The sequence below is a fragment of the Mytilus edulis genome, chromosome 1, assembly GCF_963676685.1.
Source record: "Mytilus edulis chromosome 1, xbMytEdul2.2, whole genome shotgun sequence".
Classification (NCBI taxonomy): domain Eukaryota; kingdom Metazoa; phylum Mollusca; class Bivalvia; order Mytilida; family Mytilidae; genus Mytilus; species Mytilus edulis.
The window spans coordinates 15,508,005-15,534,258 of NC_092344.1; the positions used below are offsets into that span (position 1 = coordinate 15,508,005).

Sequence of the window (26,254 nt, forward strand, 5' to 3'; positions counted from 1 at the left end):
TTAAAGAATTTTATGTTATTTTCATTACTTGTTTCACATTAATTCTTTCTGGAGGATATCTATTCAAGCAGAAATTCTTCATTAAAAGATATAATTTAAAAAGTTTTATGATTTGTAAGTTTATGAACTGAAAAATAAATCTTAAAATGCATTCAAACAAAATATAATTGAAATATTTTACCTCAAATTAAAAGTTTACTTTCCAGAGGATTTCACATAAAATGAATCCAGACGAATGTAATTTGTTTATTTGATTTAATTGCTGAAAGTTGTACATTTTTGGGGGGTAAATTTTTCCTTTAAGATGATCATTTTTATGTTGATGGCTTTTTTATAGAGAATGGGAAAGATTTTATTTGGATGAACAAAATTGGTTTACTCCTAAATATAACGGAGTTTGACAAAAGAGTTTATATAGTCACCTTTGACTTAGAATAAATAGGCTGGTACATTTTTGACTTTTGAACTAATCAGCCTTACGGTAGGTTTACATCAATTGACCAAATAAAAGATAATAAATAAGTTTTGAAATTTTTTTATTTGTTTAATTTCAATAATGGTTACCCAGAGATTTGATAGGACAATCTTGTGTCCAAATGTCACCAATACTTTAATTTGATATTAATTCCATACTTAAACACAAAAAACAACAAATACAATTGTTTTATAATCTTGCAGTTTTAAGCTATATCCTGACTTTGTAGCTTTAAAAAAAAAACGAAGACCAATGCTTAACTTGATTAAAACTGTATGTAATAGGATATGAAAATTCTATTGTGTGGAGCATAGATTGCTATCATTTATCATCACTATCCTAAATCGGGAAGGTGGTACAGATTATCATTTTGCTATAAAACCAGTATTATGTTCGGATCAAGTTTTTATTTGTACATGTTTATTTTCCTTTTAGTTAGCGAATAATACAATTTATAAACAATAAAATCTTTCTTTTATTATACCCATTAAAAATTTGTATGGAATTTTCAATAAAATTCTCCATTGTAACTCTAAATCCTAATATGTTTGCTTTTGTTTCATACGACGCAGACTTTTCACAACATACCGTGAGTGGTGTCTTGTTGTTGTAAGGATCAGCTAATAATCTTCAGAGTAATCAATAAAATATATTTAATATTGATTTGACAAATTTAATAGGTCATTTCAGGTGTCTTCTTGAGGATTGAAAAATCATTTATAATTTGGTAAATCTCATATCTGAATAGACATTTTTGTATTGTTATGACACGGTATCTCTGAAATAAAGTAAAATTAAATCACAGATTTCACATGCATTAAAATCAAATTAAGTTGTCTTTTGATATCTTTGCATGTAGATGTATAATGAATTAAAACTTTGATAACAGATAATTTAGGGTTTTAAAAAATTCTCTTGTTATGGCCTGATGAGGTCAGATTATTGTATAAAGCTACTAAATACAGCTACCACTGGGTGAAAACTCATAAACTATTGGTCCTTGGTCTTTAATAATGCTTTTCATAAAATAAAAATGGTAATGAAAATGTTGTTGATTTAAAACCAATGTGTATAGTTTGTCTTCTTAATCCATTCCCTGGTACAGTTTGGCTCCATATAATTACTTTTGACCGAATTTATTGGCTATTGGACTTCATATGATTTTGTTAAAACTTTGGTCTTTAACAATAAAGAGATTGTTTAAATGAATTTTAGTTTCACTAAAAAGAAAAATTAGCTCATTAGAAGCTTTTGTATTATATACGTATGTTGCACAGGTCACTGAAGGTCATTTACCAAACAGTTACCTAATTGTGATTTTTCAGTTTTTAAAAATATTTTCATTTTGTCATTATTTATAACCTTCTCATTAAGAGTCTGTATGATGATGATAAGAGATGTACTCTAGCTTCATAAAAGCCGGCCTTAGTGAACAATTTAATCAGACTAGGTTTCAACACAAACTGGCTCAGATTTACATAATGACATGTTTGGGCCTAAAAGTTTTTTGTCTATTGAAGATGAGAAATCAACAACTGTTGGAAAAATATCTCAATTATTGAATTGATGGAAAATCTTTGATATCCTCGGAAAAATGTATATACAACTTTTCTACATAACACATTTTGGCGATTAAAAGATCTTGATAGACATGTCTCAAAAAATTTTCCTCTATGGTTGAAGTTGGTATCTTTACCTGTGGTGTCTTATGTTTTTTTTTTTGTCTTATAAAAAAAAAGATGTGGTATTATTGCCAATGAGACAACTTGTTTGATTGCTGTCACATTGACCTCTTCCCTACAGTTTTTTTTATTCATATCTTTTACATTTAAAAAAAAATCAAAAATTATAAAGTAAAAAAGCTTATTTTGTTCATGAGACTTTTGAATGAAATTCTTCTGTCGATAAATATTTGAAAGTCACAACAGAAATTTTGATTCTTTACAATAGATTTAAATAGATAAATTATATCTGAAGGTGCATCAGAAATTAAAATTTTTTGACATATTTTCAATAGATAATTATCTAATAGTGCATCTACACTTAATCTATGTACAAAAACTGTCATATGAGGCATGATTAATTATAAAAAGATATAACATGCTTATAATGAAATAACCTTAGCATTTTTTTTATGTGCGTCAAACACCATTCATTGTATTTATATACAAAAAATAAGTAATTAGGTTGTTTACATTAACGAAAGTCCAGGAGAGTTAATATTCTGTTGATTATTAATAACCTGTAAAAAAATCCTCCAATTAAATACTTTGGTCTTCTTTAAACTATGTGTGCAAATGTCTTACACTGGGATTGATAACCATAGCATGTACATTTTGTAAGTCACATGCTTAAAAAATTAAGGGAACTGATATTTATATATAGTGTCATACTTTAATTTTTATCTCGGAACTTTAGTATTTCCAATGCTGGAAATTTTTTAAAAACTAACCAAAGATATGGCCCTAGTTGGGAAGGTTAAAATGAGAAACACTACATACTGTTTTCTAAAGGGACTTGATTGTTAACCCTTATGAAACTGAATTGTTTGCCGCAAACTTGCAGATTTAGAACACTCCTTGTACAACGAAATTTTCTACCAAAGTTTTGTTGGCATCAGTAAAAGGGAATGATCATTTATGTTCCAAGAGACATATTACCTCACTCAATTGCATTCAGCAAAGCAGGTCCATCCTGGTATTGGTCTTTAAACTAGTTTGCTTGAGACACATTGATTTTTTTTTGGTCTTTGAACTGGTTTGATCAGACACCTTGCAGGATTGGTTTTTAATGGTATTTTTTTTTATTTAGACTTTGAATTGGTTTGATCAGACACCTTGGAGGATTGGTTTTTAATGGTATTTTTTTTATTTAGACTTTGAACTGGTTTGATCAGACACCTTGCTGGTATACTTTGTAATGATATTATTTATCTAGTCTTTGAACTAACAGACAAGATTATTATGTAATGTTAAACACTTTTTTTCCCTCTGTTGAGTAATGATATATTGAAGTGATTTGTTACACAATAAAGATTAATAGGATCATGTAGATTTATCTTAAATTTTCAAACTTCAAATTCATGTGATCCCTATTATTGTAATGTTTTAAAACTTCACTTTGATAAGCAGTCATAGATTAATTGGTTGTTTATAAACACAATTGTAAAGGGCTGATACTATCTTCTTTTTATTAAGTCTCCAAAAAAGCTTTCTAGAAAAAAAAAGACTAGTAGAGCAACAGAGTTTTAGATTCATGTGTTTAATTCTTTAATTTGCCAACAGTTCTATGTATTGAAGATTTATGTTACCATGTAACCTTCAAGATGAGTTGCGACAATATAACATACCTATAGCACCAGCCTGTAAAACTAAAACATATGGAATAATGTATGATGTACTATATTTCTATAAATTAAACTGGAAATATAGTTATTTGTCATTGAAAGAGTTTAATTTTAAGTTCAAACTCAATTTGGACATGATTATTTTCTTCATTTACCATGATCTTTAGTATGGTATGGTCACCATAATTGAAATGATGGCCCTGTAATACCTGTTCTTATGTTTTCTTGCTGTTTGATAAATCAAATAGTGTACACATTGACAATGAGACACCAACTGCACTATACTAGTAAATCAAAAACACTTACTTTTAATTAAAGGGACAAAAAAGTATGTGGTCAATATCTAGGCTTAACAGATTAACTCGACTAATTATGCCACCTATTTAATTTTTAATATTGGAACAGACTTTCCACTCCAGTTTGTTAGGGTAGCTTAGTTCACACATATTGAATTCCATGTGATTTGTGGTTGGGAACATTTCCAATTACAACATATTATATAATTTCTGGTTAAATGGTTAATCAATGTTTCCAGTATTTTAAACCCTTTTGCACCAAAGTTTAATTTTATACAAATTTGAAATAGGAAATACTTTGTTCTTTGATCTTTACACATGTACACACAATTACTTATGTCAGTCTAGCCCTTTCTGGATGGTTTCATAGTTCCTTCTTATAGTGTGCTGTTGCTCTCCAATAACATGGTTGATGAATGTGGTTTCAGGGTTGTTGTTGAATTGAGCTACAAACTTTTTGACCTCACAATATTCTTGGTCAGCCTTATGTGGTCTGATGGTTTATCATTGGTTGTCATCTGTCATGAGTATTTATTGTTTAATGTTAATGGCTAAACCAGACAGTTTTTTGAAAGTTTGCTATAGCTTGCTATAGCAATAAACTTTCTTAAGGCATCGGCCTCTAAACGGAAGTGAGACAGCCTATCTTACTTTAGGAAGTGTGTCCTACTTCTAGATAACTGGTGTTTGAAAACTAATAATAGAAAGATGCTTTTGAAATTTTGAGCTCTTTTATTAATTGTCTGTCCAGCTTCAGGTTAAAGTTTTGGTTAAAGTTTTTGGTCGAGGTAGTTTTTGATGAAATTGAAGTCCAATCAATTTGAAACTTAGTACACATGTTCCTTATGATATGATTTTTCTAATTTTAATGCCAAATTAGAGATTTTACCCCATTTTCACGGTCCACTGAAAACAGAAAATGATAGTGCGGATGGGGAATCTGTGTACTCAGGACACATTCTTGTCTTCTATTGTTTTATAGTTTCACATTTTATTATCAAAGGCATGCCTTTTGTAAGGTGTAGGTTTTGCTCATAGTTGAAGCCTTAATGATGTGTAAGGACTTGTTGGTGGTAATATCCTTGTTCTTTAGTCTTTTTTGTGGATAATTGATTGATAGGCAATCATACCACATCTTCTTATTTTATGCGAGTTCACTTAAAATAGCAAATTTCAAATATCAGTTGGAAAAGTAACCTTAAAGACAAAAATTAGAATTTCTTTATCATTGTTTGGAAAAAGTAATCTTCAAGTTTTCACTGTGATCGTGGTTTTAACATGACCCATTCCTTAGTATAATATGTTATGTACTTGTAACATACTTTGAAATTTATTCGATTACACTTACATAGTTGTTTACATGGTGAATTTAAGCTTTAGATTAATAAGCAACTGGGTTTTTATGAATTACAGTACAGGAAACCTAAAATCTAAATGACAAGTATGAAAATTTATAATAAATTGGAAGATATTTAAAAAAGATACCTGGGGAAATTCATATCTAATTTTTTTTTTAGGTGTACAAACTTGTAGTTTTAGAGTCTTATAAATTAGCATTTTTTTTTTCATTAGAAAGAACAGTTGAAATCCTTGAATAATCTTCACATAGATAATTTGTTTGAATTGGTCTTGAAGATCATTGCAAATTACAAATTTCTATTCAATAGATTTGATCGATCTGGTTTATTTAAAGATATTTTATGATCCCTGTTGGTATAAAATTAAAACTTTTAATATCTTCTATTTCGTCACATAATCACCTGCAGTGAGATAAGTTTATTGATGTCACTCGTCCGTGCTGCGTTCTGCTTTAAAATGTTTTGGATCTTTTTATAAAAAAAGATTAATGATTAATATGATTTTATAAGGAAGTTTTAAATAAATATCTAGTTATTTTTATACTTTGTCATGTAAAATGATACTTACATGGCATTATTGTAGAATTTTATTATTCAATAATTTACATATCATACGTGAGATATTGAAGTATCTAGAAGTTAAATTTCTGTGTCAATACAAAGAAAAGTATGAATAACTGTAGAAATTTAATTTTTTAACAGGATTTGCAAAGGTCCTGCATGTTCCACTGAACATTTGGTTGATATAAAATTTCACAGGCCAACTAATAATTGTACAACTTAATTTTTTTTTCTTCAACAAAATCTCCTTTGAAAAAAAAATGTACAAATATGGACAAAGAACAATGAACCACACATAGTCCCTATTACCTGGCTTGGTAGAGGTATGAACAGTGATGGGGTTAAATCAGTTCCAAACCAGCCACTCTGCCTTTATAGACCATCATGTCAGCAAGGTAGAACAGAATGACAATAACCTGAACATTGCAGCTACCAATAGGGTGACTACAAATTGAACTGCTAAATTAAAGAAGGTGTATATAATTTAGAAAGCCAGTTCTTAATGTGCTTGCTACCAATGAAAGCTAGATAAGGTAGTCTCATTTTCTGTTTGAAAACTGCCACTGGGAAAAAAAACAAGAATAACAAGAATGTGTCCACAGACCACAGATGCCCCACTCACACTATCATTTTTAATGTTCAGTGGACCATGAAATTGGGGTAAAAATCTAATTTGGCATGTAAATTTAGAAACATCATATCATAGGGAACATGTGTAATAAGTTTCAAGTTGATTGGACTTCAACTTCATCAAAAACTACTTTGACCAAAAACTTTAACCTGAAACTTGCATCATCATTTTCTATGTTCAGTGGACCGTGAAATTGGGGTCCAAAATTTAATTTGGCATGAAAATTAGAAAGATCATATCATAAGGAACATGTGTACTAAGTTTGAAGTTGATTGGACTGCAACTTCATCAAGAACTACCTTGACCAAAAACTTTAACCTGAAGCAGGACGAACGGACGCAAGGATGAATGAAAGAACGGATGCACAGACCAGAAAACATAATGCCCCTCTTCTATCGTAGGTGGGGCATAAAAAACAACACTCCTATTAGGTTAAATGAAGTCTCATCATAAAATTTAATTGACATCAGAAGTGTTTGTGTAAAAAGGAATCAAAACTATGAAATTATGGAAAACTATGTGCTCTAACTGATCTTTCCTATAAAATGAATGAATGAAAATGAATGTGTAATTTGACATAATTAGATCAATGATAATATTGTCACCCTAACACATCAGAGTAAAAGTCTTCACCATAAACCTTCTGAGACAATGAAAAGTCATAATTAATCAGAAGATGAAAAGGATATTTGTAGAAATATTTGAGAATGATTGGTAAATTAACTTTAATTACAGTTAAAATGTCCGGTAGCTTCTTTCTATAAAACATGACAGTTAAAATGTCAGGTAGCTTCTTTCAATAGAACAGAAGATAGTTTTAGTGTTATTATTTCCAATTTGTCTTTTGAAACAGAAAATAAGATTTTATTATTGATAAATGTAAATTATTCAAAAAAAGTCTTCTGCAAAGTCATTTTCAGTCTGAAGTGAAAATATTAAATAGAGTTTTTTGTACCGGTACTTTATTTTTTTTCTCTTGTCTTTGATGAAGTTTGTAATATGACAATAATTACTTTTATCATATCACTCCCTATTACTGGTTATCGGTGCAGCAGCTGTAATAAGATTAATAGACCACAATTTGCTGTACACAATTGCAAAACCTAGCAATCAGGACAGATACTGTCATAACTGCAGTACCCATAGCTAGTAATAGGGTTAATACAACTTTCATCTATAAAGATGTAACATTTTTTAATGATTTTTGGAACACTTGAAATAGTTTGAACAACCTTTAGCCTTATAGTTTTAATACATACATTATTGAATAACTTCCCATTATGCAAACTAAAAACCAGTTGATCAAATTCAGTGGTCAAATTCAAATTATATCACATCTTTTTCATAGTTTCTTATTTAACTTGAATGTTTACTACACATTGAAACATAGATTGTGTATAGAATAAAATGGAAATGTCTTGTCTTTTTCAGCCTGGTTATAGTGGAAAACCTAAAATATTACAGCAAGGATCATTTACAAAAGCAGCACCTTCTAAAGAGCACAAACATTTCAGGCTTGTCAGTGATTCCATTGGAAATAACTACAGTCCACAGGCTCGTAACTTGACTACATCTTACATCTATGATACAACCAGATTTTGTAAGTAGATAAAGAATTGAAAATATCACAGAAAAATCTTTAGAATAGATATAAGAAGATGAGGTATAAGTGCCAATGAGACAACTCTCCGTCCAAGTCACAATTCGTAAAGGTAATTAAAACCATTATAGGTCAATGTACGGCCTTGAACACAGAGCCTTGGCTCACACCTAACAGAAAGCTATAAAGGACCCAAAAATTTACTAGTGTAAAACCATTCAAACAAGATATATATAATCTATATAAAAAACAAAGTTTGTTTTTGCTCCATCTGCAATAGGATTTCAGTCCTAGGTATATTCAAAAGTTGGTCTTGTTGTGGTTGAAGTTTATTTGATCAAATTAGCTATGTAAAAAAATACTTTTTTAATAGATTTTATTGTTTCATTGTACCAAATTCAGAGTCTTTGTTTTAATATAGTCAAAAGTCCGACCTTAAACAATCATACAAGTTATGACTGGTAACAAGTGCTTACAAAATCTGGATTCTGCTTTGCTGAACATGAGATGCAATAAACTTTAATGCTTCTTTTAAGTTTGTAAAAAGTACCATAAATTATTAAATACTTTTATATAACTTTTTTCCATTTAAATTAGGCCATGTAATTAATCTGTAAAATTTAATGTTATTTGACCCATCCAATATTTTACTATAAAGCCTATACATTTGGTTATTACCTTCTTTTTACGTGTCCAATTCAGACTATAACTTATTTACATGTGCAGAAAATATATTTATAACCACTTAAGAACTTGTTAACTTTAGATCAAATGTTTCGTATAACACATTTTACCATAAGCATAAAATATAATTATTGATACAGAGTGAAGATTTTGTTATAGTCAGTAGAGCAGTGTCAACTTGATGTCCTCATTATTGATATATGATGTAAATATAAATATTTGTATATCATAAACAGGCTTATATCCACTGAATTGTGGTAGTTAATAAAGGTCTAAATACAAGTACTGTACCCCACAAATAGGTATGGACAATTTTATAAGCTGTTGAGTCGCCCATCAATAACGCTATTATCCAAAGTTTAAAAGGACAGTTCAATCTGATAATGTGTTTATCTGTATTCGGTTTATTGGCAATCAATTTAAAATATAGATTTGATATACTAACATTCAATAAAGGGTAAATGTTATATGGATAGGTTGCCACAGAAGACTTTTAATTATGTAAATTATAAGTTTTTCATGAGAAATTTATTTTGACCCCCCACTAAGGTCAAATTGTCCCTCAGATCCTGGTCTCAGGGTCATGTGAGCAAAACTTGTCTTAAACTGTTACATTAACTTCAATGATAAAATTGAGAATGGAAATGGGGAATGTGCCAAAGAGACAACAACCCGACCATAAAGAAGACAACAGCAGAAGGTCACCAACAGGTCTTCAATGCAACGAAAAACTATTTAAAAAGTATTTTAAAAAAAAGTACACAAGATGACCTTATGAATGAATGAAGTGAATTGATTATAAGTTGATTATTAAGGAAATAAAAGGTAAAATGAAATTATGGGGTGAGAATTTGCATCTTTTTGTATGTCACTCACATATCTTCTAATTGATTTCATATTGATGACCGAAAAGAATAAAGCAGTTTCAACAATTTTCTGCGGGATAGTTTTTTTAATGGCAATTATACTACATCATCTAATTTGGCTTGAGTTGGACAAAGATTGAAATCGGCTTTAAGTATGTTTTCTGCTTTAGTTTGGTTGAAAAATTGACACATTCCCCATTTCCATTCTCAATTTTATTGAGGAAAATTTGGTACCTTGTTAGCTTGTGAGATTTATCAACTCCTTCTATAGTTTTCAACCTGACATTTATACATTTCATATTTCCATATATCTAAATATTCAGTACTGACCATTCTCCATTATTTAAGAAACAATTTGCACAACCTAACCATTTGAGTCAATATAATGTCATAAACATGGTGAAATTGACATATTCATCCTAAAATTGACATTTACATTTACTTTTTCTCGAAGCTAAATTAAATTAGATGTCAGTTAAAGTCTTACCAAGAAAGATATTATCTCCACACAAAAATGTGTATATAAGAAGTCTTACAGTTAAAGATCTTTTTGGACAGGACCATTGCTCATATCTAAAACAGAATTCAAAATAAATTATTTCTCTATATTATGATATTTATAGAAGTTTTTTTTGCAGTTTTTCTTTAATTTAAGTTTAAATGTTAAAAATAAATATGTGGCCGTCCTCTGTTATTGACATATTCCCCATTTCCATTCTCAGGTTTATTACTGGTATGTACATTTCAATAAAATTAAAAACAAAATAGTTAACCCTTTCTCAAGGCTTGGGCACATTTGAAGGGTCTTATTTTTTGAAGATTCATAACTTTTGAATCCAAGAGGCCACAAAGCTGCTTTATCATACCTTTCCATTTTTGAAGGACATATTTCCTTTTTGGAGGACAGGTTAGATCAACGAGTTGTTAATGGCTACATTAAAAACCTGGACTCTATTTTTCTTCTAGATTTTAAAAACTTATTGTATGCAAACACTAAATACAATATATAAGTTTAAATAAATGTTTTGATCTGTTTGTCTATACTGCACTTGAAAGTGATATCACCAGGAGGCCTTAGAATTATATTTAATTTGATGTTTATAATTATTAGTATTAAAAAATTCATAAAGTTTTTTTGTGTTTAAGGGTTCATTATAATTCAAGTATATATATCATATTAATGCCATTTAAAAAAGAATAATGATTTTTTTATATATATATATATATATAAAGTTTTAGGTGTATTGTGTAAGGCTTTTTAAATCAAGTGAAGTTTATTGTGACGATACTCATATTAATATTTATAAGTCCTGGCAATTTTATGGTAGTTAATATTACATAAGCAGATATTAAATGTATTTTGATATTGTTTGAGAATATAAATTGAAGTTTTAAATGAAAGAGCTTTTTTATAAAAAAAAAATGGGGATGGTAAAATTTTTTTATAAAACCTACTCAAGATCCTGAATTATTTAGTGATGAAAATTATTTTGCATATGACATTTAAATTTTGTTCTAAACTTGAAATTAACGCTATTATTCATTTAATGTGGACTTGAATGAGTTAAGGTTGATGTAATAGCAGATTCTACCGTTTTGGTATTATCCAAAGAATAAACTCTGAATTTCCATATCATAACATCAGTTTGATTTAATTATTTTAAATGAAAATTGAAGTTTTCTCAATGTTTCTTTCTAATATTTCTTTTCCTATTTTTTATTAACTGATTGCTGTTTGGTGTAAGTAGTTTACAAGTCTGGTGTGTTGGATCCTTTATTTATTGATTAAGATTGTCAGTTTTCCTGTCCAAGGTATTGGTTCTCTTTCAGGCCACCTCAAACCAACCTAAATCACTTGACTCCTCCAAGACGATCTAATTTTAACCTTAGTCATCTTTTCATGAGGGAAGTGTGTGTGTACTAGTTTGCTTTCTCATTAACATTTACCCCACATCTCTTATTTCATTCATACTTCTAGGGTTTGACAAATACAGCTTTAGAGTTTATAGTTTACAATATGTCTTAACTTTCACTGTTGTGCGCCACAGTAAGAACAAATATTTAAATGTATTAACAAATTAATGTCAATGTTTACCGTTATTTTGAGGGTTCCAAGTAAATAACTAAGTTCAACATTCAAAACAAAACTTGACCATTAGTAGTTATTTATCTAAATAATTTAACTTTAAAGTCAGAAAACATTAATTTCATATTTAAATAGTGACATTTTATGATCATTTTCTTTGGAATTGACCCAAGGCGAATGTCATTGCTTATGGAAGAGGAAGTCTTCTTGTTCTACATTTTAGTTTTGGTTTGAGATTATGTTTGTTTTCTTCTTGTCTGTGACCCAGGCCAGTTCAAGGCCAGTTCAGAGGCCATTATTAAATCAAATACACACAAATTGTAAATTAATTAAAATTGAGTCTTTAAACATGTAGATGGTCACTGTCGTTGGCAACATCAGATTGTATTATACATACTCAATGAGACCTAGAATAGGCAAACCACTGGATAACACAACAAGTCACATCACAGTCTCCAACCTCCAACCTAAAAAAAAAAAAAGATGCACAAAGACAAACTACAACAAGCAGCACATGGTCGAGATTGCTTAACTTAAGAGGGGGGACTCCGGGATCGGGTGTTTTTAAGCTCGGGATTTCGGGATCTGGGAATCCTTTTTTTCGGATTTCAGGATGTTGGGATTTGCTTTATTTAAATTCGGGACCTCAGGATTTCGTTTTTTTAAGTCTGGGATTTCGGGATCAAGACCCCTCCTATCCCCCCTCACTTAATATAGGAATAAAAATGCTGTCGGTCTACTTTTGCAGGGAAGAGCAAACAATAATGAAAAATCTGAATGTGCTGATGTCTAACTTCAGACTCTAAGACTATACATGTCCATCAATTAATTATTACAAAACTTTGATGTAAAGGTCACAACAGATATGAATACTAATGCTTTTGGGACATTTTTATTGCCTGATATTCCTGTATAGCTTAAAGACAGGAACCAGTACAGAAATAAATACAGTGTCACATTTATTAAGCTTATGGGCAAATGTGACAATGAGTTCCCGTATAAAATATTTGACCTTTGAATTGTAGAGACATTCCTAAAACTTGTCCAGTAGTGGATTACTCTAAAGATCAAAGTTTCTTTTTCAGCTCACCTGGTCTAAAAGGCTTAGAACATGGATTGATCTGAAGTAGTAAAATTAGTTTACCTATTTTTCTAATTTCAGCATTCACAACAGAAGAAAACTATTTTTTAAGCCCAAGACCTCAAAGACCTAGCAGTCCAGATGATCCCAGACTCAGACAGTCACTTCCTGTTCCGAGAAGGAAAAGGTATTTTTTCAATAATGTTATTGACTATATTATCCATGCATACTTATACCATATGTCATAAGTTGGTTTGTACCATATTAGTGGTTTATTATTGATATTGCTGTTAATAATGTTTAGATTTCAATAATGATATATTTGAAGCAAACAAATGAAGCTGAATCTGGCATTGTATTTAAAATCAAACTTTCAGAGGCGAATTAAGGGAGAGGAGAAGGAGAAGGAGAGGAGAGACCCCTTTATGTAGCTTCATAATTGATATATTCATAGACATTTTACAAATATCACTTTAAATGTTGGGTTGCCAAGGTGTCCTTTTTTTTTTAAATCCTGGAGCCACACCAGTGTATAACTATATATAGCTACATTTGTAACAATTAAAATGTTGATGTACTGACATTAAAACAAAGACTAATTACTAGATACAGGAGACTTGAGACTAAGAAATTTTATATTGGTTATATGAATACAAACGTATTTACAATTTTGGTCTTTAGCTGTATTTTGCCTCCGAATGACCTTATATCACCTCCGAATAACCTTTTGACGTCAAGCAACAATCACTTTTTAGTTGTGACGTCAAATGTTTTGAATTATGATGTCAAAGTTTACAGGAACCTGTGTGATTTTATGTAATGGCGGACAAATTTGCATACAAGTGTAAATACGTCTATTACTGGAGTATACAATCACCATCTATCTTCTGTTTCATTACTCATTATAGAAAATTGTCAGCATTTGCATAAACAAAATTTGAAAAGTATATTTCATCAGAACTTTACATCCAAGAATATGCAATGATTTGTAAAATAATAACTTGTATGAACTTTATATTTTAAGCCTTCATGAGTTTCTGTTAAGTAGAGATGACAAAGTTGGAGGTCCAGTAGAAAGGTTTGGTCTATCACCAAGGGTAACACAGAGACAACAGAACGGTGCCACTAACGGACATACCAGACTTCCACCAATCAACTCCTCCGGAATACAAAGTGATTATGACAGTAGCAGTTATTTAAATGGTATGCTCAATACTTATGTAATTTGTCAGGTTTAAAACCATTGAGGTAATGGTTATAAAATAGAATGTACTGACTAATGACAGACACACAGCCCAAAAAAACTTATTGCCCACGTACTATCATAAACATGCCTACTTATAGTTATCATGGATTGGGAAGTTTCTTCATTTAAAAAACATACACGAAAACTTAACTTGCATAGAATTCTTTTACAAGTTTTGTTGTTGATGCTTTTAACCATAAAAACTTGAAGCAGCGTTACTACATTTGTCATTATTTCCCTTCATATTGGTGATCTGAAATGTCCTTTTACAAATTTTTAAGATTTTATACTTTTTACATGACAAAATAAGCAAGCGTTATATTATAATGATGGGTTTGTTGTTATTGGCGTTAGTGAGTGGTGTCATAAAAGGCCTTTCTTTTCATATGATTTATGTTATTTTAATTTTATGTTTCTTTGCATATATATATAATAAAGTTTTAGACTGATCTGGAGTCCTGATTATAAGCAAAAAAGGATGGAAAGACAGAAACATTTTTTTTTTACACATATTATTTGTCATCTTTTGATTTTGGTGGGTTTTTTTCTTTTTTTATATTTAAATATGATAATTTTTTATGTTATGCCAAAATAAGATTGTCTTCTGAAAAAAAAAAGATTGCAAGAATTACTGAAGTATGTTGTAAAAGAATTTTTCTTGGCCATAAATTCCATTATTTCCACTAGAATTTATTCAATGACTAAATATTTTTGGAACATGGGTGACTATGAAATGTATTTTGAGAGATTATGGCAGTCAAATTAACATTTCTAAATTGTTTAAGAAAATAAATGGATTCTTAAGTAATTTTTTATCTGTTTTCTATAGATATATTTACATTTTAAATGTTTGTTGGTCAAAGTCATTAAATGTCATACATTTCTATTGGTAAATTACCCTACATTTTGTATATGTCATAAGCATAATTTAGCAATAATCATTTATTATTTGTACTTCGCCAATTAAATTTACATCGTTATTCTGGAAAAAATCTACTCAATATATTTACAACTAAACAGCTGAAAATCCTACATTGATTTTTTTTCATACAATGTTTGAATATTTTAACAATGATGTCAATAAAAGTATTTATTTTTTTCTTTTTCTGATTAAAATCATATCAAAAAGATATAAAATTGAACTTATTTACAGGTAATGAGAGCCTTGTTTACCTATGGCTAAGTTTAGAAATATAAATTGAATTTTTTCAACACAATAAAGGAATGACTATGAAGTTATAAGTACATGTATTTGTTGGTGATATTGACTTCTCTTATAACTAAGGATTAAGTACAATTTCCCTTTTGTTGGTAATTTTTCACAGGGTAACAATTAAATTAAATAGTTTGTAGAAAGTGTGTAGCTCAAATGTAAATATTTACTTTTAGGGATACATCAGAGTTAAAAAGATTTTATCTGAATACATATGAATAACTCATAATCATCTTAATAAAAGTCACTACTACAGATGAATTACACGTTACAGATGATTTTATTGCTAATCATCCTTTTTTTCTGTTTTTTTAAGAATTCTGGTACTGCAGCATTTTTAATTTTTGAAAAAGCCAAATTAATCATATCAATTTGGATTGTATTTGATTGGCATTTTTTATGCCCAATTTTATGGGCATTATGTTTTCTGGTCTGTGCGTCTGTTCTTCTGTCCATTTGTTCGTTTGTTTTCGTCTGTGCGTCCGTCCGTCTGACTGTCTGTCCTGCTTCAGGATAAAGTTTTTGGTCGAGGTTGTGTTTGATGAAGTTGAAACCCAATCAACTTGAAACTTAGTACACATGATCTTTCTAATTTTAATGCCAAATTAGAGTTTTTACCCCATTTTCACAGTCCACTGAACATAGAAAATGATAGTGTGGATTGGGCATCCATGTACTATGGACACATTCTTGTTTAGACACATTTTCTATGCTGTTCCTCTGTATGTTATAAATTCATAACTATATCTTTTTAGCTCACCTGGCCGAAAGGGCCAAGTGAGCTTTGCTCATGACTTTGCGTCTTTCATCTATCGTCGTCGTTGTCGTCTGTCGTTAGCTTTTACAAAAATCTTCTCCTCTGAAACTTCTGGGCCAAATTAAACTAAACTTGGCCACTATCATCATTGGGGAATCTAGTTTAAATGTGTGGCGTGACCCGGCAAACCAACCAAGATGGCTGCCATGGCTAAAAATAGAACATAGGGGTAAAATGTAGCCATGGCTAAAAATAGAACATAGGGGTAAAATGTAGATTTTGGCTTATAACTCTGAAACCAAAGCATTTAGAGCAAATCTGACTCGCGGCAAAATTGTTTATCAGGTAAAGATCCATCTGCCCTGAAATTTTCAGACAAACCGGTTGTTGGGTTGCTGCCCCTGAATTGGCAATTTTGAGGAAATTATATCGTTTTTAAGAGCAATTCAGACATGGAGTTACATTGTTTTTGCAAGTCAAGATCTATCTGCCCTGAAATTTTCAGATGAATCTGACAACTTGTTGTTGGATTGCTGCCCCTGAATTGGAAATTTTTGAGGAAATTTTGCTGTTTTTGGTTATTATCTTGAATATTATTATAGATAGAGATAAACTGTAAACAGCAATAGTGTTCAGCAAAGTAAGATCCACAAATAAGTCAGCATGGCCAAAAAGGTCAGTTGACCCCTTAAGGAGTTATTGCCCTTTATAGTAAATTTTTAATAATTTTGTAAATTTTGTAAAGTTTTGTAAATTTTGTAAATTTTTGTAAATGTTTGTAAATTTTGTAAATTTTTGTAAATTTTGTAAATTTTTGTAAATTTTAACAAAATATTTTCCTCTGTAACTAATGGGCCAAGTTCATTATAAATTGAGATAATTGTAAGAAGCAAGAATGTTCAGTAAAGTAAGATTTTCAAACACATCACCCTCACCAAAACACAATTTTGTCATGAATCCATCTGTGTCCTTTTTCCAATCTGCACATAGACCAAGGTTAAACACTTATTTCAAATTTCAACAAAGTAGAAATTATCTATTCCCCTGTAGCAGACTTTGGCAAAAAATTGAAAGCCAATATTCATGAAAATAAAATATATCCTCAATGTTGAAAATTGGTATCCACGAACAATAAAAATGATTGAATCGTCAGTCGTCTACGATATGAATAAGGTGTTGTTAAGGGATCATTTGTTTTAAAAGTCTGTTTGCATAGGTGTCATAAACATAAACACTTTTAACTAATTGACAAAAGGTTAAGAAATTCAACATATATGTAAAATTTATTTTGATAAATATCTGTTATACTACCGGCTTGTAAGTCTTTTTATTGCCTGTTTGTGTGATGTTACTAGGATGATTTCAACAGGTGCTCTTAATTATCTCATACAATTTCTAGTCCTGAGTAACATATATATCTTCTCAAGTGTACAACATGAATTCTGTTTGTTTTTAGTCTTTGTTTAATGCAATTGTACTTTTAGAAAGTTCATAATGTTTAGTGTCATCATGTTAAAGCTAAATAAGGTGGGTCCATGTTGCTATGCATAAAACTGTAAAGTTTTCCTTATTTTTTTAAAAAGTAATTTATGATATAGAAAATTAAACAAAAAATACATATGATATTACAATAAAATAAATATTTACTCAAAATATTTCTTGTATTTCAATATTTATTTCACTTGATAAAGTTAAATTAAAAAATGAATATTATGTCATGCACGGTAAGCACTTATACCTATCTGACAAACACTTTAGAATATTATAAATATTCAAGGAAGATTGAAGAGAAAAATATTTCTAGTTTTAACTTTCCACTGAGAATAACATTAAATTGATGACAATAATTAAATGTTAGGCTACATATGATGAAAATATTGTCTATACTTGAAAAAACAAATTGTTATGTCAATTCTTTCTATAAATTTTATAACTAAATTTGAAATAAAATTGAGAATGGTAATGGGGAATATGCCAAAAAGACAACAGCTTGACCAAAGAGCTGATAACAGCCACAAATGGGGTTTCAGCGTAGCAAGATAATCCTGCAAATATTTTTAAAGTCATAACATGTTTAACCCCGCCACATTATTTATGTATGTGCCTGTCCCAAGTCAGGAGCCTGTAATTCAGTGGTTGTAGTTTGTTTATGTGTTAAATATTTGTTTTTCGTTAATTTTTTTACATAAATAAGGCTGTTAGTTTTCTCATTAGAATTGTTTTACATTGTCTTATCTGGGCCTTTTATAGTTGACTATGCGGTATGGGCTTTGCTCATTGTTGAAGGCTGTACGGTGACCTATAGTTGTTAATGTCTGTGTCATTTTGGTCTTTTGTGGATAGTTGTCTCATTTGGCAATCATACCACATCTTCTTTTTTATATAAGTATATTTTCAACTGAAAGTATAAATGTTGGAAACTGGGAGTCAACAATCCAAGATTCATTAGAGTGTATTGATTGAATTGGTAACGACTTACTACGATTGTAAGCTGTTCATTAGAGTGTATTGATTGAATTGGTAATGACTTACTACCATTGTAAGCTACAAACTGTACTTCTAATACCTCTATATTAACTTTATTTTCTTGGGTGGGTGTGGGACCTCCAAGTCATTAGTGTCAAGACAAACTCTACTTCTAATACCTCTATGTTAACTTTCTTGGGTGGGTATGGGACCTCCAAGTCATTAGTGGCAACAGGAAGACACATTCATAGGGTAAAAATATGTCTCAAGCTAATCTGCATTTCATTAATATGAATCAGAATCACATTAAAGTTATTTAAATTGCTTCAAAAAAAGTCATTAACACTTTATTTGTTGGAACTTATTTATTTTTACATTTGGGGTATTTTTAGAAATGTTGAGTAATAGCTTTTGAATTATTTCATTTCAGCTTGAAATAATCATTAGTAAACAAATATCATATTCGTGTGAAAATAGTAATTTTCCTTCTCAAGATTACCAAGTAAATAATTTAAATGGTAGTAATATACCTAGAACATGTAATTATGTGCAATTTCTGTCAAAATCTATCAGGAATAGGTGATTGGTAATATACTTACAGGTAATATAGTGTTTGATCTATAGGTGTAATACCACCATTGATTTTCCCTATTAGTATTGTAAAATTTGCACTTTTCAAAGAATTGTGCAGAATTCATCTTTGTTTCAAATAAAAAAAATACTTTGGCATGAGTAAAGTTTTATCCTGTCAAGTACTATGGAAAAAATTTCACACAATGTTTCATTGCATATAAGAAAATAACCATCATACTGGGGAAGTTAACCATTCAAATTTCTGCCTTATTTAACCTGTGTACAATTTGGAAATTAGTATGGCGTTCATTATCACTGAACTAGTATATAATTGTTTCGGGGCCAGTTGAAGGACGCCTCCGGGTGCGTGAATTTCTCGCTACATTGAAGACCTGTTGGTGACCTTCTGCTGTTGTTTTTTTCTATGGTCGGGTTGTTGTCTCTTTGGCACATTCCCCATTTCCATTCTCAATTTTATTTAGTAATCATGAAACCTCAAGTTTCCAAAATATAATATAGAAACACCAAATAAAAATAAATGGTGCTTTGAAACACTCAAGATATATGTCTATGACACAGATTTTTTTGACTGCTTTGAAATGTAGGAAATTTCAACTGTCAAATTCAGGGATTATTTTTTTCTAATCTTTTTTGTATGCAACCAGATGTGAATTACTATGATTTGGTGTAATTACACATATACGAATGAAATGATATACTAAAAGAAAAAATGTACATGTACTAGAAGATTATTGATAGGTCAAGCTAAAAACAAAGCATAGAAGATTCTCATTGTTCTAGTTCGGAGTAGAATATAAAAATGTTGGACATGCGTTCAACGAGTTTATGGATAAATATGCAGGTTCATTATTTAGTTAAATAATGCCAAAGGACAATGAACGAAAAGGGTAATTGAAAATAGGATTGGAATAAATAATATCCTCAATACATATTTATATTACATATTAAACTGGAATGCATCCAAAATAAACTGTGAAGTATTAAACATGAAAGTACCGATTGTCTTTTTAAATTTCACACAATAAATGAATTATATTTGGTGGTATTAGGCTAAATGGATTTAATGAACTTTAAAATATTTGTACAGATTTAGGTGATTGACTATAACAGTATTATATGGGATTACTTGTTAATTCAGAGACAAGTTCATCAAAGTATTAACACATTAAATGTATTAAAATAACACTTTAAAAAAGTAGCAAGTAGGTGAAGCGAAACAAAATATACTTTATTTATACATGTATAATGAAATCAAAATCTAATTGTAGATAACCAACTCACATGAGCAAGTAAGGCACTTTTAAAGGATTTATACCTTTACTCTATGAAAAAAAACCAATTGATATAAGGTGCCATTGAAGGGTCCTGCTTCACATGTCAGTGATATCAGGTGCTATAGAATTGTAGCCATATCCTACTTATCATTTTGATGATATTAGGTACTCTTTAAATGTATCCAAATCCACATGGTATTATATGCACTTGTAGTAAGACCATCTCCTTTATACCTTTTTATCTTTATATCTTTATACCTTTATGCATTTATCTTCAGGTCCTTAAAAAAGCCAATAGCTTCAACTGACCCCTCATCTTGGAATGTTGTCCTGTTTCACATGTCAGTGATATTAGATGCTCTGCTGTTATCTGCTCTATGGTTGGGTTGTTGTCTCTTTGACACATTCCCCATTTCCATTCTCAATTTTATCTTGTAGTACATGTATAACCAACTTCTGCTTCACAAGTCAGTGATATTAAGTGTTCTGGATAAGAAACCATATCTTAACATCAGGTTCTCTTGAAGATTTTGACAGTATCCTGCTTTTGTGGTTTCACAGAACTATCAATTACAGTACTCAAACATATTTTTTATTTCAGGTATAAGTAATGGGGACTACTCGATTGGACATAATGGGTATGATGACTTGGCCAAATCAGCTGTATACAGTCATGTTAGTAGTGTGGACAGTGGCAAACCACCTTCAGCTTTCTACAGTCATGTTAGTAGTGTGGACAGTGGTAAACCACCTTCAGCTTTCTACAGTCATGTTAGTAGTGTGGACAGTGGTAAACCACCTTCAGGTTTCTATATACCAGACATGGACACCATCTCAGAGAGACCTTCAGAGCATGGTAATTATTGTTCTTAGAAGGGAAAATTTTGCACATCCAATGCACTGATCTGGCTATCAACACTATGGTTTGAGTGAAAACTATCTGCAGTAATTTACAAAATGACAAATAGCATTTAATGCAGAACTCCTTGGTTAATTTCCTGAACAAAAATTTTCCAACAGTGCCAACTTAACTCATATCTTGGATCAGCACCTGCAAAAAAAATAAAAAATTTCCTATTAGAACATTTTATAGTCTTCTTTAGAGATTATAACTTACTATATTGTACAGTTAACCATTGTTGGAATTTTTTTTAACCCCCATTTATGGGCATTATGTTTTCTGGTCTGTGCGTCCGTTCGTCCCGCTTCAGGTTAAAGTTTTGGTTAAAGTTTTTGGTCGAGGTAGTTTGTGATGAGGTTGAAGTCCAATCAACTTGAAACTAAGTATACATGTTCCTTATGATGTGATCTTTCTAATTTTATTATAGAGTTTTTACCCCATTTTCACGGTCCACTGAACAGAGAAAATGATAATACAGATGGGGCATCCGTGTACTTGGGACACATTTTTGTTTATTATTTTCATAATTTTGATTTTTACAGGTGACCATGAAGAAAAGAAGGAGGAGGAACCAGAAGAAAATGAAGAAGAGACAGTTGACACAAAGAATGATTTTTATGAATTACATGATGACTACAGCAAAGATATACTGAATGTAGAGTTTCCACCATTCTACTTCTCAACACATGGCCTTTCTAGACCACCCACTCCTAATGAGGAGGATAGACAAAGGTAGAATATTTGCATATTTTAGTAACCTTGTGAAACAAAACCATATAATTTAAGGATCATGTTATATACTGTGGATTTGGTAATGATTTCTTGATGATTGTTTGTTTTTACCTTAATTTCAAATATCTTATAGTTCCGGACAATTTTAAAGTATCTTGACATTAAAACAAAACAATTTTAGACAGTTTATTGTCATATGTACGGAATAAGGCAGAATAAAGAAGACAGGTGTTTGCTCATTATGTACAAATGCTAAGGCTGTAGTATCTGATAAAAAAGATGAAAAAAGTAGAAATGAGAATGGAAATACGAAATATGCCAAAGAAACCAACATCTGACTAAACTGCAGATAACAACCTAAAGCCAATAATGGGTCTTCAACTGAGAGAGAAAACTTTGCACTGGAGGTGCTCCTAAGCTGGCCCCTAAATTAACATGTGTAATAAGGACAAAAATGGACTTCATATTAAACTCCAAAACAAATAAATGAACTAAAATTAAAAAACATACATTTTCCATTCTCAATTTTAAGACCGACAAAGGCCAAAAGATATATCTGATAATCACAACCAAAAGCAATATATGCAAAAACAAAGAAATCTGTCTTTTTTGGTTTGAGTGAAAAAAAATTGTTTTACCTATTTTCAATGTAATTTTAGGTACTACCAACTGATAGACGACTCCATAGACAATGATATGGTTTCTCTATTGGAGAGAGAAACATTAGAAGGCATTTTCAAATTTGTTCCTCAATCATTGCGGAGAGAGAATCCTGAGGCTTCTAGAGAATTTATAATTGTAAGTTGTATAACAAAGTACAGAAATAATACTTTTGTATTAGCACAATGCCCCTTAGATATTTCTAGACAATGAAAAGTGCTTCTCCTTGCAACATAAAAAATATATACAGTTAATTTCTACCAGAGAATAAATTTAAAAGAATGCAGTTTATCAATTAGAATGATTTGATTTTAACTCTGACTTGATTTACTGGTAGATTATTTACTGAAATATATCACATTATAATAAAGTGAAACTGTCTCATGGCTTGATAATATGCCTCATGCTTTAATAACATGTAATATATTTGTAAACCATAAGTAAAATGAAATACATATTGTCTAACTCTTTTGTTATTCTTAACTTGTTCAAAAATATTAGCCAAAGTTAGCATGACTTATCTCCTTTTTGAAGTTTTTATTCAATTTTGTACATGGCCTTTGACAAGAGAAAGAAAGCCACTTTCTTTTAGGTTTTTTCGGGCCCTTTATGCTTGTATTTGATCTATTCCTTCGTTTTAATTAGATTTTGTCTGTTTGAGATAATTAGAGTTCACTGTGAATATACAAGTGTTCAAAAACTGTTGCCAATAATCATGACCGTTTACATATGAATTGTGTTTATAATAGGAAATGAAAAATGATAGAAAATATGCAATAAAGAAAGGAATGCTGGACTACATTCTACAGGATGAAGATGAACAAGAGAGGTTGGGGGTTCCTGTTCCATATAAGGTATGTCAACATAAATCATACATTTTGAATATGTGGTCACGTAATTTATTGCTGTTACTTGGTATATGTTGTTTATAAAGTTAATATTCTAAAATTTTACTAGAACTAGATTGAAGTAACTATAGACAGATTATTCTTTCTTGTAAAACATGCTTGAAAAATTGGGCAAGTTTTCCATTGTGATAAAAAAGAGGGTTGGTAAAATCACTGCTTCAGTTAGTAGTGAAACAGATATAGGACAGGAGGACATTCTGAACATGAGTAGCACTTAGTTGGTCTATGTATAGAATTTAATTATATGCATGGTCCTTTCAAAAATTTGATATTGAACAGAAATGTTGGATCTTATTGGAAAATAAAAATAAAAATATTTATAATTACCATGCATGCCAATACCAATAACCTGAATAATTCTTAACCCTTTCCTCCATGGATTTTTTTCTTCACATACTTGATTCACATAGGATTTTTTTCAATAAGAAAAATCATCAGGTTTAAAGCATTAATGCATTGTGAAAAACGAATATTTCATCAATGAAATTCAAGTCAGATATCCTCATAAATATTCTTTTCATATTGGATACAAACTTTTTTAAGTCTGATACAGACATTTTGTAGTCTAAGCATTTCAACTGAGGTGCTACACAGGGTCAAAAGGCGTCATTATGGAGTAAAGGGGGTGGCGTCAAAAAATGTCATTATGGAGGAAAGGGTTAAGACATTCATGTTACATGACATATTCTATTGTATTTTATTTCATGTCACATGACATATTCTATTGTATTTTATTTCATGTCACATGACATATTCTATTGTATTTTTAGGAGTCAAATTCAGCGGGAAGACATAGATACCCTTGGCATAACATGGTGAATGAGATGAGAGAGTTTATGACGACAGACGTATATATCACACATCCTGTCATGTACACCATACTGTACGACTTTGAAACAAAGTAAGTATGGGTAATAAAGATTAGGGGAATATAATTTTAAAAATAGAAACCCAACAAACTAACAAAAACAACAATAGAAAAGTTATCATGAATGTCTGTCCACATTTCAAGGAAGGGTTCAGGTATGTTTAAGTATTAACCCAATTACAAATTTTGTGTTAGAAAAACTGAAAAAAAAAACGTTGTAAATACATCAGAGCATGCAAACTTTTTAAAACAAATAAATATCATCCTTGTCTCATGGATTTTTATGCTGTTAAGATTGCATTGCCATTGTGACATTAGAATTGCCAATGTTTAAGCCTGCATGTTACAATTCCATGTGACGTACGAAAAAACAAATGATTTGACTAGATATACATCAATTGAAAATGAATTCTTTGTTTCAGATATGGTGACTTTAGATTAATAAATATTCCGGATTTGAGAAAGAAAATGCCTGTTACCATGGAGGTATTTTATAAACATGTGAAGACATCAAGTGAGCATGGTGCTATGAGGTTAGAGGAGGAGTGGTTAAGGGAATGCTGTGATACCATAGATACTCTCAGAGATTCCATTGAAGAATGGATGCCACAAGACAATCAGGTCAGAGGTCATTTTGTGTGGATAAAAGTTCCTATTAGTTGTTTAAAATAAAGATACAGTCAAACCTGATTAAACCGACCCTGAATAAACCGGTTTCCTGTACATTCCGGCCGAAAATGAAAGTCCCATTTTTTTCCCTTCAAAGTCTTTGTTAAAATACCCTTTGTAAACCGGACCCTGTGTATTCCGAATTCCGGTCTAATTATGAAGTCCCAATACTCTTAATTACATTAATTATTACCTGTCAAAACCGGTATGTCTAATTAATTTCAATGATCGATATACCATCAAAACATATTTGTTTATACAATATGACTTTCAGGATAATCAATTAGTAAGGTGTTAAACTGTGAAGTGAACTTACAATCGTACAGTAGTGAGCTGTATTATTTATTAAAACATTATAAACGTGTCAATTAAACGACAAGACACACCGAATATATCTCGGATTTAACTTACGTTTTGTAACTTGGATAAACAAATTTAAATCGCAGCATAAGAAATTAACATCGTGATGTCGAAACCCTGGGTTTCCTGCTGTGAACCCCTAAACAAATGACCTTGATAATAAAAAAAAAACCACCCGGATGACAACAATCAATGGGTATAGAACACTGTACGACAACGTTTCGATAGTGGTGAAATTACGTTTGATAATATTCTGGCTTTTTAATCGGCCATTCCAACATTTCAAATAAATGATCATGGAAGTAAATCGAAACTCTCGTCTCACAATCCAAACAACGCGAGCATTATGATGCAAATGCAAACAATGGAAAACGAAGTGAAAGTATTTTAATTGATCAGATATTCTTGACAATCAAAGAAAACTTTTATATGCAAAATGTCGGACGTCACAAGTCATTAACTTCCGGTCGAAACGGAAACCTGAATAAACCGGCTCACTGTCCAAACCGGCCCTTTTTCATAGTCTCGTAGCCGGCCGGTTTATACAGGTTTTACTGTAACTTGATAACCAAGTTAAATTAAAATTAACTCCCTTTAATTAAACATTTTATTTCAAAAATTT

General features: G+C 30.6%; 1 protein-coding gene across 1 annotated transcript in view; it reads left to right on the forward strand.

Moving 5' to 3' along the window:
• The window catches only part of LOC139510780 (dynein axonemal heavy chain 3-like), a 130,466-nt gene that overhangs the window by 15,374 nt on the left and 88,838 nt on the right, over positions 1 to 26,254 (forward strand). The window contains exons 3-11 of the mRNA XM_071297313.1: positions 8,099 to 8,267; positions 13,066 to 13,171; positions 14,009 to 14,187; positions 21,136 to 21,390; positions 21,978 to 22,167; positions 22,827 to 22,965; positions 23,577 to 23,681; positions 24,506 to 24,636; positions 25,026 to 25,224. Coding sequence (XP_071153414.1) covers positions 8,099 to 8,267; positions 13,066 to 13,171; positions 14,009 to 14,187; positions 21,136 to 21,390; positions 21,978 to 22,167; positions 22,827 to 22,965; positions 23,577 to 23,681; positions 24,506 to 24,636; positions 25,026 to 25,224 — 1,473 coding nt within the window. The remainder of the gene's footprint in view (positions 1 to 8,098; positions 8,268 to 13,065; positions 13,172 to 14,008; positions 14,188 to 21,135; positions 21,391 to 21,977; positions 22,168 to 22,826; positions 22,966 to 23,576; positions 23,682 to 24,505; positions 24,637 to 25,025; positions 25,225 to 26,254) is intronic.